Here is a 15,206-nt window from a genome sequence, read left to right on the forward strand (position 1 = left end):
AAGTTTGATAAGTTTTATGTGTGCTTTGATGCATGCAGACGAGGATTTTTAGCTGGTTGTAGACGGATTATAGGATTGGATGGCTGTTTCTTGAAGGGCTTGTGCAAGGGAGAATTATTGGCAGCGATTGGAAGAGATGCGAATAACCAAATGTTCCCACTAGCTTGGGCTATTGTAAAGATTGAGAACAAGGACAATTGGTCCTAGTTCTTGAAAAATCTGATGGTTGACTTGGAGATAACAAACGGGGAAGGGTGGGCATTCATGAGCGACCAACAAAAGGTAATGCTTGCTTTTTGAAAAATTTAGTCAATAGTTTGCTTTGTAATATGAACATGTAATTTGCTCTAGTATTTCTTGCTTTGAATTATTGCGGGATTGGTTCCAGCGTGCCGAGTTGTTACCCCATGCTGAACATCGAATGTGTGCGCGGCACATATACGGAAATTGGGCAAAGAACTATAAAGGGGATAAGCTGCAATTGCAATTTTGGCAATTAGCAAAGAGTGCAAACATGGCTGACTTTAGAATAGCCAAAGAAGGATCAAGCTTCAGTTGACAAATGAAGGTTGTGCTACCCTCTTTCAACTAGAACCGAAGCATTGGTGCAGGGCATTCTTCAGTGAGGAGTTCAAGTGCGATAACATCGACAACAACATTTGTGAAGTATTTAATTCGAAGATAATAGATGCCAGATGCAAACCAGTCATCTCAATGCTTGAAGATATACGAGTTGCGGTTATGACTCGGCTGCAGAAACAAAGAGATGAGGCTGCAAAATGGACAAGACAATATGGTCCTAGGATTGTCAAGAAATTGGATGACAACTTGGCTGCAAGTAGGCATTGTCATCCCATTTGGAATGGAGATGACGGATATGAGATAATGAATGGTGCAGATAAGTATGTTGTCAATCTAGGAAGTGGGAAGTGTTCATGTAGAGCATGGCAAGTAAGTGGAATTCCATGTGCATATGCCATATGTGCCATCCAGTTGAAGGGCGACAATACATATGATTACATCGATGATTGGTACCATAAATCAAAATATCTTGCTTCCTATCAGTTCATGATGCAGCCAATTAGAAGTAGCAAGTTTTGGGAGCCCACGGATCATGAAGCACCTCAACCTTTGCCACTGAAGAAGAAAATTGGAAGGACAAAACGAAGACGAAGAATGGCAAAGGGAGAGGTCTCGGGTCAGCAAAGAATGAGCAGGCAGGGTGCAAAGATCACGTGCTCTTATTGTAGCCTAACAGGCCACGATATTAAAGGTTGTCAATTGAGGAAGCAACAACAACCGTTGAGGCAAGGTGAAGGGCCTAGTGAAGAGACAGTTGGAGAAATGCACACAGCAGGGCCAAGTGAGTCGACTGTTCTTCAATCAACAAGTAGAACCCCGGTAAGTCATGAAATTTATTTTATGTTTATGTTGCTTTCTTGTCGTTTATCATAAAAATGTACATAATATCCTATTTGGCCTTGTATGTAATGTGCTTGTTAGGTCACAAGAAAAACCTCGCAAGTCATGAAACCCAACAGCTTTGTTCAAGAAGGCAAGGTAGAAGACAGCCAGTGAAGGATTGGCCCAAGCAAGCATCACGGTCGGTGCGATCGGCCCCATTCTTCAGCGGCGAAAGAAATACCCAGTGGTAAATTCAACCAATTTGTATTCAGTTTTTATTATTATATGTCTCGATATTATATTTATGGTATCTTTTGGCCTCTTTCTCAGGTTCGAAGAAAGCAAGTTCGAACTCAACTGCCAACTGAAGGGCCATCACAAGAGCCACCTCAAGGATCATCACAGGGGCCACCAGAAGAATCACTGCAAAGGGCACCACAAGTACCACCACCAGTACCACCAGATGGCCCAATAGAAGGAGGTGTCACTGAAGTTGAAGGGCTACACAGAAGGACAACTAGAACAAGGCCAGGTGAAGGGGTAGGTACACAAAGGCCATCTAGAAGACGCCCACAATTGGTCGAAGAAGCCCCGGCTGTAGTTAAAGGGCCCAAGAAAGCAGGAAAAAGGGGCAACAAATCACAAGTTCCTGAAAGTGACGCCCTATTCAAACAAGAGGGGCACTTGGGAAGAGGTTAAGACAATATGACTATGGCCTTTATACAGATGAGCGTACTGGAACAGTTATTCTCAATGTAAGTTTTATTGGCTGCATTTAATTTAATTTATGCTGTAAATTTTTGCTAACAATTTATTGTTTTTTTGTAGCCTGGGAGAAGTTCAGAGGTTCTTATCTCAGGCCCAACTCAAGAATTGATGGCTGCACCAACAAAAAAGAAAACATCAACTGTGCCAACAAAAAAGAAGAGAAAGAACCCAGCTCCAGCTCCTTTTGATTCAATTCGGCCTAGGACATTTGCAGCTCCATCTGAGTCAGTGGATACTGAAAAGGTTGAAGAAGAAGTTGCACGTCCAGTTAGAAAGAGTGCTAGAATTATGAATCAAGTGAAAGGCCCATCGAAAGAAGCACGAACAGGGGGTGTTGTGCATATTGATTGATGAGATGAGATGTGATAGGATTTGTGGAGCTTAGGAGTCAAAACAGTTATGTAAACGTTGATGTTGTCAGACTTTCTATGGATGGTTATCTTTTTTTTTTCTTTAGTTTGTCATTCATTGATGTTGTCAGACTCAGACTTAATGAAATATCAATGAAATAATCTTGCACTGCTTGTCAATTTATGTTGTTGTTTATCATGGATTCTGTTTTTACTTGTTGCTTGCTCTTGTTGGTGTTACGTGGTGATAGCTGGAGTCTTGGTGTATCCGTGATGGTGGATGGTGATGTTTGGTGGTAGTCAGTTTGTTGTTGGGGTGCTAATGTGGTGGCTGGGGTGCTGGTGTGGCTGGTGGTGATGCCTGGTGATTATGGGTTTGTGGTGGGGGTTATAGGCTTAAGCAGCTGCACCTACACCTAGTGCAAGTGTGCAGTTTACACATCTTACACCATGTGTACTGGTGCAAACTAGTGCAAGGCTCATCTTGCACTAGTATCTTGTGCAGCAACACCACCAGCATGGTGGTGGCTGGAGTGCCTAGTGTGTAGTGTGGCTAGTGGTGATGGTTGGTGGTGCAGCCGGTTCTGGTGGCTGGCGCAATTTTTAGAGAAAACCCACAAAAAAATTGGCACTTAACTGATCATATTCTAAAAAACTTAGCACTTAACTGTTCACTTTTAACTATAAGTGACACTTAACCGATCACTTTAATAATAACTTGACACTTAAGTGATCCTTTTTTCATCGCGACTAGCACTTACGTGATTACTAAATACAACTTATGGCACTCGGCTAATCACTCATGTTTGTCTTGTGTATATGTTGGTCTGCATCAAAACAAAAAAGATGATTCTGCATCAAAACAGAGAAGATGATGGTAAACTTATGGCAACTCCATACGACAGCACAAACAACAACAAAGCCACAATGATTTTGTGGAACAACACAAACTTCTTCGCATCTTTCAAAAAGAAAAAACCCTACGTTTAATCTAGAACAACACCATTTTTAACTATGGCAGTCGGAGAAACTTTTTCTCATTTTCAAGTACTTTACATTTCATCATAAAGTACAATAGACAACAAAACAACACCACAACACACGCTTGGTAACACTTTCGTTCAATTTTCATCATTGAAACTTCATTCTTGAAAAGTTTAGTTGAAGATGCTTGAGCGTGCATTGAGACTTCATTCTTGGAAATTTTAACTGAAGACACTTGAGCTTGCATTGAGTCAACATCGTCCAAGTCGTCCACGAACACAGATGGAGATTGCTGTCTTTTTTGAAGTAGATCCATTATCACTTCTGTGGCTCGGTCATAGAACTTCTCATCGATCCATTTGAAGTATTTGCACTTCGACGCTTCTTTATATCGGGCACATCCATAAAATCTTTTCCCAGGATTGATTTGAGTCCACGATGTTCTTCTTGGACTCGGTAACCCACAAAAACAGAAACGCTGGCCTTCTCCTTCGCTTCGGTGAGAGGAAATTGAGGCGTTGCTGCGAGTCCTGCTCTCCATTTCCAAGATTCGACGAAGGAATTTTGGGCAAATGAAAATTAGGGTTCGAGACTTGAATTCGAGCACTTCGATAGGGATTTTGGCTGATTTAGGGTTTTAGATTTGGGGCATTTGGGGAGACGACATCGTTTTTGGAAGATTTAGGGCTTTTATTATGCAGACGACGTCGTTTCGGTGAGTTAGAGCCGACTCGCTCTCGGCGAGCCACGTAGGCAAAAAATAATAATAAAATATTGCCACGTAGGATTTCCGGCAAGGGTCGCCGGAGGTGGCACTTAAGTGTCCCACTAGAAAAAAAAAGTGGCACTTAAGTGTACCGTTTTAAAGTTATGGCACTTAAGTGTCCTCCCGTGCCAAGTTACGGCACTTGTGCTGTACTTCTGCCCAATTCAACGCTAATTCACTTAAAATTTGGGCTATGCTTGGTTCTTGCTATAATTCCTCTGTGGACGTAAGTAATGAAAAAGGTAGAGTGTAAGAGGAAAAAAATATATGACGAAATTAATCAATTATCCATATCACAAGAATTTAAAATAGTTGTAGTTCAATGACATTTATGGATGTGAACATTAACTTGCAATGCTGTTCACATTGGAGTTTTGTTTGCTCTAATTGCTTGCAATACACACTTTCAATTCTAACCACCCTCGGAGTGAGTGCTAACCTTTATCTCAATCATCTTTATTGCCTATATTTGACGAAAATAAAAAACGTGAGTTCAAAGTTCAACACTAATTCGTATAAAATTTGGGTTATGCTTGGTTCTTACTATAATTCCTCTATGGACGTAATTAATGAAAAAGGTAGAATGTAACAGAAAAAAAATATATATGACGGAATTAATTAATTATTTGTATTGCAAAAAAATAGGAATAGTTCTTTAATTATATTTATGGATGTGAACACTGACTTGCAATTTTGTTAACATTGGAGTTTTGTTTGTTCTAATTGTCTACAGTACCTACTGTCAATTCTAACCACCCCGAGCAATTGCTATCCCTTACCTCGTTCATCTTAATCATCTAAATCTAACAAAAATAAAATATGTGAGTTCAAGGTTCAACACTAAGGGCCTATTTGGTAACTAGCTAACTCTTGTCTATTTCTATTCTTTTTGTTCTTTGGACAAAAGAAAAAAAAAGCAACAGAAACCCTTTTCGTAACATTAACTAATTTGTTCATGATAATAGATTTAGAACACAATAAAAAATTAGAAAAAAATTATTTCTTTATTTCCGAGAATAATTCTAAAATCAAGTCAATTTTTTTTCTCTTTTCTTTTCTTTTGCTTCCTCATCTAGCTGGTCACCCAACAAGTTTGGCGAGGTTGCCGGATCTTGTTTGGCTAGTCACCGACCATCGCTGAGGTCAACAACTAGCTAGATGAGGAAGAAGAAGAAAAGAAAGAAAAAATAAAAGAAAAAAAAAATAAAAATATCATAAAATTATAAAATTATAAAAAAAATTAAAAGTAATTTTGCATTACAAAAAAACTTAAGGGTTATACCAAACACATTTCTGCTCTTTTTATTATTATTATGAGAATATAATTTTTGTACAATCACCAAACAAATTAAAATGCACAAAAGCTCATCTAGAAAATATAATCAGAAAAAACTATTATTGAGGAAAAGTTATTTCCGAGAACATAATAGTTATCAAACAGGTCCTAATCGACGTGAAATTTGGGCTACGATTGATTCTTGCTATAATTCTTCTCTGAACATAATTAATGAAAAAGGTAGAACGTTGTGGGAAAAAAATATATATACTGTGGAATTAATTAATTGTCCATGTCACAAGAATTAAAAATAGTTGTCGTTCAATGATGCCAAAGAATTGTAGTTATGGATGTGAACATTGACATGCAATGCTATTCACATTGGAGCTTTGTTCATTTTAATTGCTTGCAATACACACTTTCAATTCTATCCAGACCCTGAGTGATTGCTGACCCTTAACTCATTCATCCTTATCGTCTAAACTAACGAAAATAAAATATGTGAGTTCAAGGTTCAACGCTAATCAATATGAAATTAGGGCTATGATGATTCTTGCTTTAATTCCTCTCTAAACGTAATCGATGAAAAAGGTAGAACGTAACATGAAATAAGGAAATCTAAATTTTATCGACGATATAAATATGAAAAGTTCACAGCAGCATAAAAAATTAATCATTCAGCGACCAACCCTTTACTCTGCCTAAATTAGAACACCATAAAGGTGTTCTAGCATCTTATCTTATATCAACGACTTGACTATTAACAGTTTTCACAAAAAGAACCTGGTCGGCGGTGCCCTGAAGCTTTATGCCTCTCGGCGGCTGCCGAACATATCGAGAGCTAGAAATGTGAAGAAGCAAGCCGTGTCCGACTTGGATTCGGACTCTGACAATGAAGAGCTGACATGGAAGGACTGGCTTCTTCTGGAGTCGATAATTAGCTTGCTTCCTGTGGAGAAAGGCGCTGTTTTGTGCAGTGTCTGCTGTAGCTCTTGGAGGCGGCGAACATTTTTAATGCATCTTCTTCTTCGAGAATGGAACTGGCCAAGAGAGAGGGGCTTCGGCCGAACAAAACGGAGCACACCGGAACGGTGGCGTTTCACTGCCTCAAATTCGCCGTCAGCAAGTGACGTCGAGGTATGTACATGAAAAGTTGACACGTTAGACCTTTATCATTGGACGAAAATCAATGGGAACATATATGGGTGGGGACCGAAAGTTGATTTTCATAAGATAAAAAACCGTTTGGACCAAAATTGAAAACTAATCTAAATTTGGTTATTTTGAAGAGAACTGGACCGCAAATTACCAGCAATATTAGGAATTTATCAAAAAAAAAAATTCCAATAAATGAGTAAATTATCAATTTTTTTTTTTTTCAAATTTTTTAATAACACAATTTAACACGATCACAAAATTCGATTATCACATGTAAACACGAATCACCGGTCCTAGTTGTTCCCAATGCAATTCCAATGGCCATTCCGAATGCAAGTCCAATGGTCATTCCAAGGTTTCTATCGCTCATGGCATGATCAACAGATCCAGAATTATTATCACCATGATTGGCAAGGCCAGGTTGACTTTGGCTTGTTGGGCAGGGGGCAGCATGATCACGGCACAGGTTGTTTCCTTCAAAACTCGAATTGGGAAAGGTCGAGAATTGGCCCCCGGGAGGAACCGGTCCAGACAAATTGTTATATGCAACGCTAAACCTAGACAGAAAGTTGAGACGCGCCAACGAGGAAGGTATGCTCCCGGACAGATTGTTGTAAGATAGATTGAGAGTCTCTAGGTCAGTCATTTCGGATAAATTGTCTGGAATTGAACCTGTTAAGAAGTTATTGCGGAGAACAAAGATACGAACATCTTTTAAATTCCCGAACTCCGGCCAGATTGATCCGTTGAGAGAGTTGCCTCCGAGATCCACAGTCGATGGAAAGCTTGTAAATTGTGTGTACCGGAACACCCCCGAGGTCTTATTCTTCTTCCAGAAGAACGGAAAATCAGGAGAAGGTTCCATGATTGACATATTCCTGTGGATGAGGGCAGGCAATCCGGTTATCTCTTTTGGAATCTCGCCCACGAACGAGTTCTTTGATAAGTCCAGATAAAAGAGAGATTGGAAGTCACCGATCCACGACGGAATCGTTCCACCCAGTCTGTTCCAGGACAAATCCAGCAACTGCAAACGGGTGCATCCACGCAGCCACTGGGGCATGGAACCCCTCAGCCGACTATTCGCCATGATAAGAACCTTAAGCTTTGGAAAACTCAAACTCGCATGGCCGGGCAATTCTTCATCAAAGTAATTGAGAGTGAGAACCAAAACTGTCAAATTGCTGCAGTGCTGAAGGATCCCGAGTGCAGATGAGACGTTCGATAGGCTCGAATTCGATATCGACAAATAAGCAAGGCTGGAGAAGTTCTTGAAGCTTTGAGGTATTGGGGTTGTGAAATTGTTCCGTGCAAGGTTCACACTCCTCAGCTTCTGGCAATCGGGCAAATTCTCGGGGAAAGGACCCGTGAAGTTGTTGGAACCTAAATTTAGAGACACCAGACCGCTCATCGCCGAACAATTAAGAATTATTGTTCCAGTCAGCGAGTTGTTATTCAAATTGAGAAACTTAAGCGGTGGCAAATTGGACAAGGAAGATGGGATGGAGCCTGCGAAGCCATTGGTCTGAGCTATGAAGAACTGCAGCTTCTTCATGTTCTGAAACACATCCGGGATTGACCCCGAGAATTCGTTTGCCGAAATGTCCAGCTGAATTAGTTCTGTCAGATTACCGATCCCGCTGCCAAGCGGCCCTGAAAATGAGTTTTCCTGAACGTTCAATTGGACCAACTGACCCAGAGTGAAGATATCTTCACTGATCCCACCTGTGAGATTATTCGTGGCCAGAGAAAGGTTCTGCATGGAGCCACAATTGCCAAGTCCCGGCGGGATTACGTCAGAGAAATGATTGAGAGCCAGATTAAGCACCTGAATGAGGGTCGAGTTCGTGCAAAGCCACACGGGCAGAGACCCACTGAAAGAATTCTTAGAAATGTTGAAAACGCGGAGGGAGGGCAGATTGGCGCTCTTGGGGACCGGTCCCGAGAATTCATTGTAGCTGAGATCAAGAACCTGCAGATTAGGGAGGTGGAGGAGCGATTCCGGGAGTGTGCTCTCGAGGAGGTTGTGAGAGAGATTGAGGAATCTCAGCTGGTCTAACTTGCCAAGCGAGTCCGAGAGGTTGCCCGCATGCATCTTGCTCGCGAGGACCAACTCCACCACCCTGCCCGAACTGGAGGGACCATCGCTCAGGCCGAGAGAAGATGAAGAGTCGCACACCACGCCCAGCCAGTTGCAGCAATTAGCGGTGGCGTTGAGTTCCCAACCTTCGATCGGGGACTCAAAGTTGCTCATCAAGTCTAGCAATGCTTTGGAATCGCTCGAATTGCATACAAGGTCCTCCTGTGAGTGCAGGACCTGCGCTTGGACGAATAGCCAAGCGACAGCGAGGGCCGCCCACGGCGAATCTCGAACGGCCATATGAAGAAACAGCGCACCCAAAAAGAAAATTCAATGTGATTGATCACAGAAAGGGTGTAGGAAAGTAACCGAGGAAAAGGGTCGTGGACGGATTGACGGAGAGACCCGTCTTGAGAAGGATCAAGATTTATGTATTGCGAGAGAACGTGGGCATGGAATCTTTCTTGTTCAGTGGGAACCAAAAAAGAAGAACGAGGAAACGAGTGGTTCAGTTTACGGAAGTGGGACAAAATGTAAGTTGATGTAACATAAATTGGGGTGGTCCCATTTCGCCGTACCAACCCCAGGGAAACTCCAAATACAGGTGTACAGAAAGACTTTTGAGGTGCTAAGATCGAAAGTCGAGAGGCAAACAACCTAGATCATACACTAAGGTCCCTAAGCAATCACTTAGTGTAAATTGTTTGTCTAGAAAGGGAATGGCTACTATAAGAAGACATAATCTAAGGGAAAAAAGAAGACATGAGATCAAGTGAGAAGTCAAGAAAGTTCTTTCTCCTCAAGAAAGAACCCTTATTTGGCTCCTCTGTTATATGTTTCCTCATTTAGTCTATAATTTAATTTACACAAGAGGAAAAATATTAAATAAAATTAGAATATTTATATATTAAATAATGCCATCATCTCTTGTCCGGACTTTTCATCCAAGAAGAGCTATTTTCCGATAATCGAATGGGTCACATCTTCCTCCAGTATTCATCATGCTTTGATCGGCCATGTTACTTCACCTGCTCCCTCATTCTCAAGGTTTTGTGGTGGACATCATTCTAAAGGTTGGAACTTGGTCGAAAACATGATGGACAGTTCTCGTGTGATCAATTGGACTTGCAGTCCTCCTATGATCGGTTCAGTTTGCTATCAAAATCGGCCCCTTATGCCGCACGCTCCTCCAGCTCCTCTGTTTGGCCCTGTGGTGATTCTACACCCTATGCTCCCTCATTCACCCAAGAAGGCATTCACGGATCTAGGACTCATATTCAAGCAAGTTAAAAACAATTTCCTCCCAAAACTGCTTATACTTAAGTCTTGGTCTATATCAACGCTTGACATTTACTTAAGAGATAATCTTTAATCCTATAGTTTGCAGATTCCCAATTCTCCTTTGATGTGTTTGAAAGAACTCTTATAAAGAGGTTTAGTGAAAATGTCAACTAATCAATGCTTTGAATCAGCAAAGTGAATACCACATCATCATTATCAATATGATTTCAGATGATATAATGTGTGATTTCTATATGCTTTGCCTGTGAATGCATTATGGGATTTTTAGTCAAATTGATTATACTTGTATATTGTCACATGTAATGGGCATAATGGAATCTTCTTCACCAAAATCACTCAAAATGTTGTTTCATCCACAAGTGTTGAGCATGGCAACTTTCATGAGCTATGCACTCAGCTTTGGCAATTAATAAAGCAACAAAGTTTTGCTTTTTAGAAAACCAAGATATCAACATGCAACCAACTAACTGACTTGTACTTTTTTTTTCCTACTTTACACTCACTCTCAGACTTTTGCCCTGCCTCTTGCAGGGCGTGGGAGTCGAAATCCACTCCTGAAACTTACGCGTCCTCACCCCATCCCCCCCTGAGAATGTGGGGATTTGAACCCCTCACCTCCCCCTTCCATGTTGGAAGGGTGGCCACTGGGGCGAATCCTAGTGGTTAACTAACATGTACTTGAAGTGCTCTTTTATTAATCTTTCATCTTGCAAAGTCAACGGTCACAATATCCAAGAAGAATAAAATCTGAATTCTTAGGCTACCATAATCCTAATTTAGGAAAGATGCCAACTTACTCGATAATCCTTTAACAACGGTTAAATGAGATTCATTAATCTAATTGGACTCTATCGTGCATGCAGATACTAAATAATATATTTAGACATGATGCAGTTAAATATAATAGAGATCATTCATGCTTCATAAAGTTTAGGATTGACTGACTTATCTTTCTCATTCTTGTCAAATGTGGTAGGTGGAGATATTGGCGTTTTAGTTTTCTTGTAATTTTCCACACCAGACTTCTTGACTAATCCTTTCGAGAAAATATACAATAGTTAGTTAACCCCACGTCATCAGCCTACTTGGATTGGCTAGAAAATAGAAAAAGAAAGCCTTCAATTTTAATCTTTTCTATTTTCTAGCCAGCCCAAGTTAGAAAACACGTGTCGCCGTTTGAGTGAAGCCACTTAGGCTTGCGCGAACCACGTTGGCTGATGACGTGGGGTTATTAATCATTGAATAGTTTCTCCTCTTGCATCACTCTAGAGTTTTGTCATTAAAATCGGACATCTTACTAACCCCACTTGATTTGTGGCTTTTCCCATTAGAGTCATGGGAATTAGTAGGGTATTGAGGAAATTGCCTAAATTGTTGCCCGAATACATGACGATACTTTTGAGATTTACTTCAACGTTTGAATTCTAACATTTCAATAACCCCTTAGTTTAGCTTCTTACGGAAGGATTTCAGATTTATATATTAGCAAAGAAACGAATGTAAATATTTGCAGATTAAGCGCGCAATACAATATATTCTGATTTGCTACATCATCAAATGTGAACTATCTACTCACGCTTTGTCTTTAGTTTATTTGGTTCACGAGAATAGTACGATATTTATCTGCCCAAAATTTCTCTTTATAAGATTGAGTTTTTCTGTAAAAGAATCCCCAAAAAAGGGATTTATTGCATAATTATAACTTAAAGAGTAATATCATACTTGATAATAAAAATCTTGCAAGGCCCAAGGTCGGCAAGCGCAAGCCTTGCCATAGGCTCGAGCTCACCTTTGGCCAATCGGCAGCTGTCGCCATGGCCGGTGACCGACAGAAGATGAAGATAGAGGAAAAGAAAATATAAAGGGAAAAATTAAAAAGAAAAAAGTAGAAAGAAAAATAAAAATAAAAATTTGATTTTTTAAAATAAAATAAATTTTAATTAAAAGGGAGTACATGGAGGAAAGTCAAATCGAATTTTTCATACTCAACAATGAAAAATATTTTCTAATTTATTTTCAAATTTTCATGAATCATAAAAATATAATTATTTAAAAAAATGAATGTTACATACGGAATCTAAAATTCAAATATGAAAGTGAAACCACGCTCCAAAATCAAAACCAAAATGGGATTGCAACTCCTTGTCGTACGGCAAGAAAAGAGCGGCCTATAACAGGGACTAGACCCATTTTTTCCCGGTAAGTTCAAGGTTCAAAAGTGACTACTCTTTTTTATTTGCTTCTTTGGTTTTTATAATCAACTGGAAATATGACTCGGTCCACTTTTACTTATTTTAAGATTATTCATGCATATTAAGATTCTATTTGAGATGCTTGTAAAAAACGACTTATCTTTTTGTCTTTTTCTCTTATCACCAACTATGGAAGAAACTCGAGTTATGATTTATTTATTTTTTGTTAGTAAGTTCAAGGTTCAAAAGTAATAGCTCTCCTGTGTTTGCTTCTTTGCTCATTATAATAAACTTAAGATGCTCATGGAAAACAATTTCTCCTTTTTTTTCTTTTTCTCATTATCACCAACAATGAAAGAAACTCGAGTTATGGTTTTTCTTTTTCTTTTTCTTTTTTTGGGCAGTAAATTGAAGGTTCAAAAGTTATAACTCTCTTTTGCTTGCTTCTTTGGTCGTTATACTTGGTCCATCTTTTACTTAGTTTTAGATTATTTATGCACATTTAGATTCTAGTTGAGATGCTTATGGAAAACGATTTCTCTTTTTTTGTTCTTCTCTTATCATCAACAATGGAAGAAACTTGAGTTATGATTTTTTTTTTTTGTTAATCGAGGAACTGCCGAAGATTACCCTTTGGGGATCACACGACCCTCTAGTGCCCAGTGGCATTGTCGAGTCTCGCCGTAAGCCACTATTTAGATGTAAATCACGGGAAATGTTAGCCTAGGACCCCAATACCAAGACGCCTCACTTTAGACACTTTAGCAACAAAAGGGTTCGAACTCTCAACCTCTGCGATGAGAGAGAGAACTCACATCAACTGCGCTGCCCGTGGTTGGATAGTTATGATTTTTCTTTCTTTCTTTCTTTCTTTCTTTCTTTTTGTCAGTAAGTTCAAAGCTCAAAAGTAATAACTCTCTTTTGTTTGCTTCTTTGGTCATTATAATCAACTTGAAATATGATGGAGTTTTAACTTTGTCTACCTTTTACTTAGATTTAGATTATTCATGCATAACAAGATTTTATTTGAGATGCTCGTAGAAAACAACTTCTTCTTCTTCTTTTTTCTCTTATCACCAATGATGGAAGAAACTCAAGTTATGGTTTTTCTTTTTTCTTTTTCCAGTAAGATGAAGGTTCAAAAGTAATAACTCTCTTTTGTTTGCTTCTTTGGTCATTATAATCGACTTGGAATATGAAGGGATTTTAACTTGGTCCACCTTTTACTTAGTTTTAGATTATTCATGCATATTGAGATTCTATTTGAGATGCTAGTGGAAAATGACTTTTCTGTTTTTCTTTTTCTCATTATCACCAACAATGGAAGAAACTCAAGTTATCTTATTCATTGATAGATGTCAAAACACTAAGAGTTATATATTAGGGTACATCTATGTACTTCTTGTAGTGTATTAGGGATGCAGCATGACCATGTGTTCTAATAGTATCGATCCTTTCCCCGCGCTTTGCACAAATTATTTGACATAATAATTTGTTGTCAATTTTGTGAATGAACTTCTACCTTGTAATTCCATGAACCCTATTGGTATTTATAATTCAGATAGAGAAAAGTTCTTTGTTGCCTTAGCTATATTTTAAAGCTATTGTAATTGTGAGATTTGTTAGACTACTGTCAACTACTATAAAAACTTAAGATGTTATATGAAAGTGTAGTTTATTATTTAAACATTCTAACACTCCCATGCTTAGTCTAGTCTGTTTTGACTAGTACTAAACGTGAAAATTCAATTGGGAAGGCATATGAGGCTTGGAAAGATTTGGACTTCGGACTTTCAGCTCTGCTATCATATGAGATTTTGTAAGATCACTAACAATTGTTCTAAAAATTTAAGTTGTTAAATAAATATGTAGTTTATTACTTAAATATTCAAAAACAATAATTTGAGTTAAGGGACTATGTATAATAGAAAAAAGGGTTAATACCCTGAAAAACCCTAAACTGGTACACCTGTGACAAATTTACCCCAAATTATTTTTTTGATCATAAAAAACCCCAAACTGGTCCACCTGCGACAAATTTACCCCGACTGACCATAAAAAACCATAAACTGGTATATTTATGACAATTTATCCCAAATTAATTTATTCGACAGAAAAAAATCATAAATTAGTAAATTTGTAACAACTATACTCTCTGTTAAATTGGATTAATACCACAAAAAAATTACAAAAATTGTAAACTGTGACAAATGGAGCGTAAAATCTCAAATTGGTATACCAATCAACTGTCACGTATCATTTAACTTAATAATTTGACAATAAAATTTAACGAAAATTAACAGATGATAAATTTGTCACAAGTGTACCAGTTTTGGGTAAATTTGTTAAAGGTATACCAGTTTGGGGTTTTTGGTGGTAAAAACAAATAGTTTGAGGTAAATTTATCACAGATGTACAAGTTTGGGGTTTTCCAGGGTATTAACCCTAGAAAAAATGATAACATTACATAGTAGGAAAGGAATTTACAAATGATTTTTTAGCTTAGTTAACCATTGTTCCGAGATCCCTTTACCTTGGGTTAACAAGAAGTAACAGCAAAGGAACAATGCAAGACCTTTCATAAAAGAAACCCATGCTTAAACTCTCTAAATCATCTCAAATGGACAAGAATCTTGCCATCTATCCAAAGTATATCCATGATTGTATAAAGGAATAACATATATATGTACATGCATTTGTCATGAATATTAAAAAAAAAAAATTACGCATCTACTAGTACTACTATGTATAAATGGAGGATATATAAATTACATCGAGGATTCAAAAAATGAAATGTTAAAAGCATAATCAGAAATTAATCATTCAATAACCAGACCTGCTAATTATACCTAAGTTAGAACACCATAAATCTGTTATTACTTCTTATCTTATAACAACGACTAAATTAAAACACTAAATTCAATAT

General features: G+C 38.4%; 1 protein-coding gene across 1 annotated transcript; it reads right to left on the minus strand.

Moving 5' to 3' along the window:
- Window positions 1-1,793: 1,793 nt before the first annotated feature.
- LOC104423799 (phytosulfokine receptor 1-like) lies at window positions 1,794-9,151 on the minus strand. The gene is made up of 2 exons (XM_039302915.1): window positions 6,995-9,151; window positions 1,794-1,999 (listed from the first exon to the last, which is right to left on the minus strand). The coding sequence occupies exons 1-2, from the start codon at window positions 9,084-9,086 to the stop codon at window positions 1,794-1,796; spliced, it is 2,298 nt and encodes a 765-aa protein (XP_039158849.1). The 5' UTR covers window positions 9,087-9,151.
- Between the last annotated feature and the right edge of the window lie 6,055 nt (window positions 9,152-15,206).

This window comes from Eucalyptus grandis, chromosome 10, assembly GCF_016545825.1.
Source record: "Eucalyptus grandis isolate ANBG69807.140 chromosome 10, ASM1654582v1, whole genome shotgun sequence".
Classification (NCBI taxonomy): Eukaryota; Viridiplantae; Streptophyta; class Magnoliopsida; order Myrtales; family Myrtaceae; genus Eucalyptus; species Eucalyptus grandis.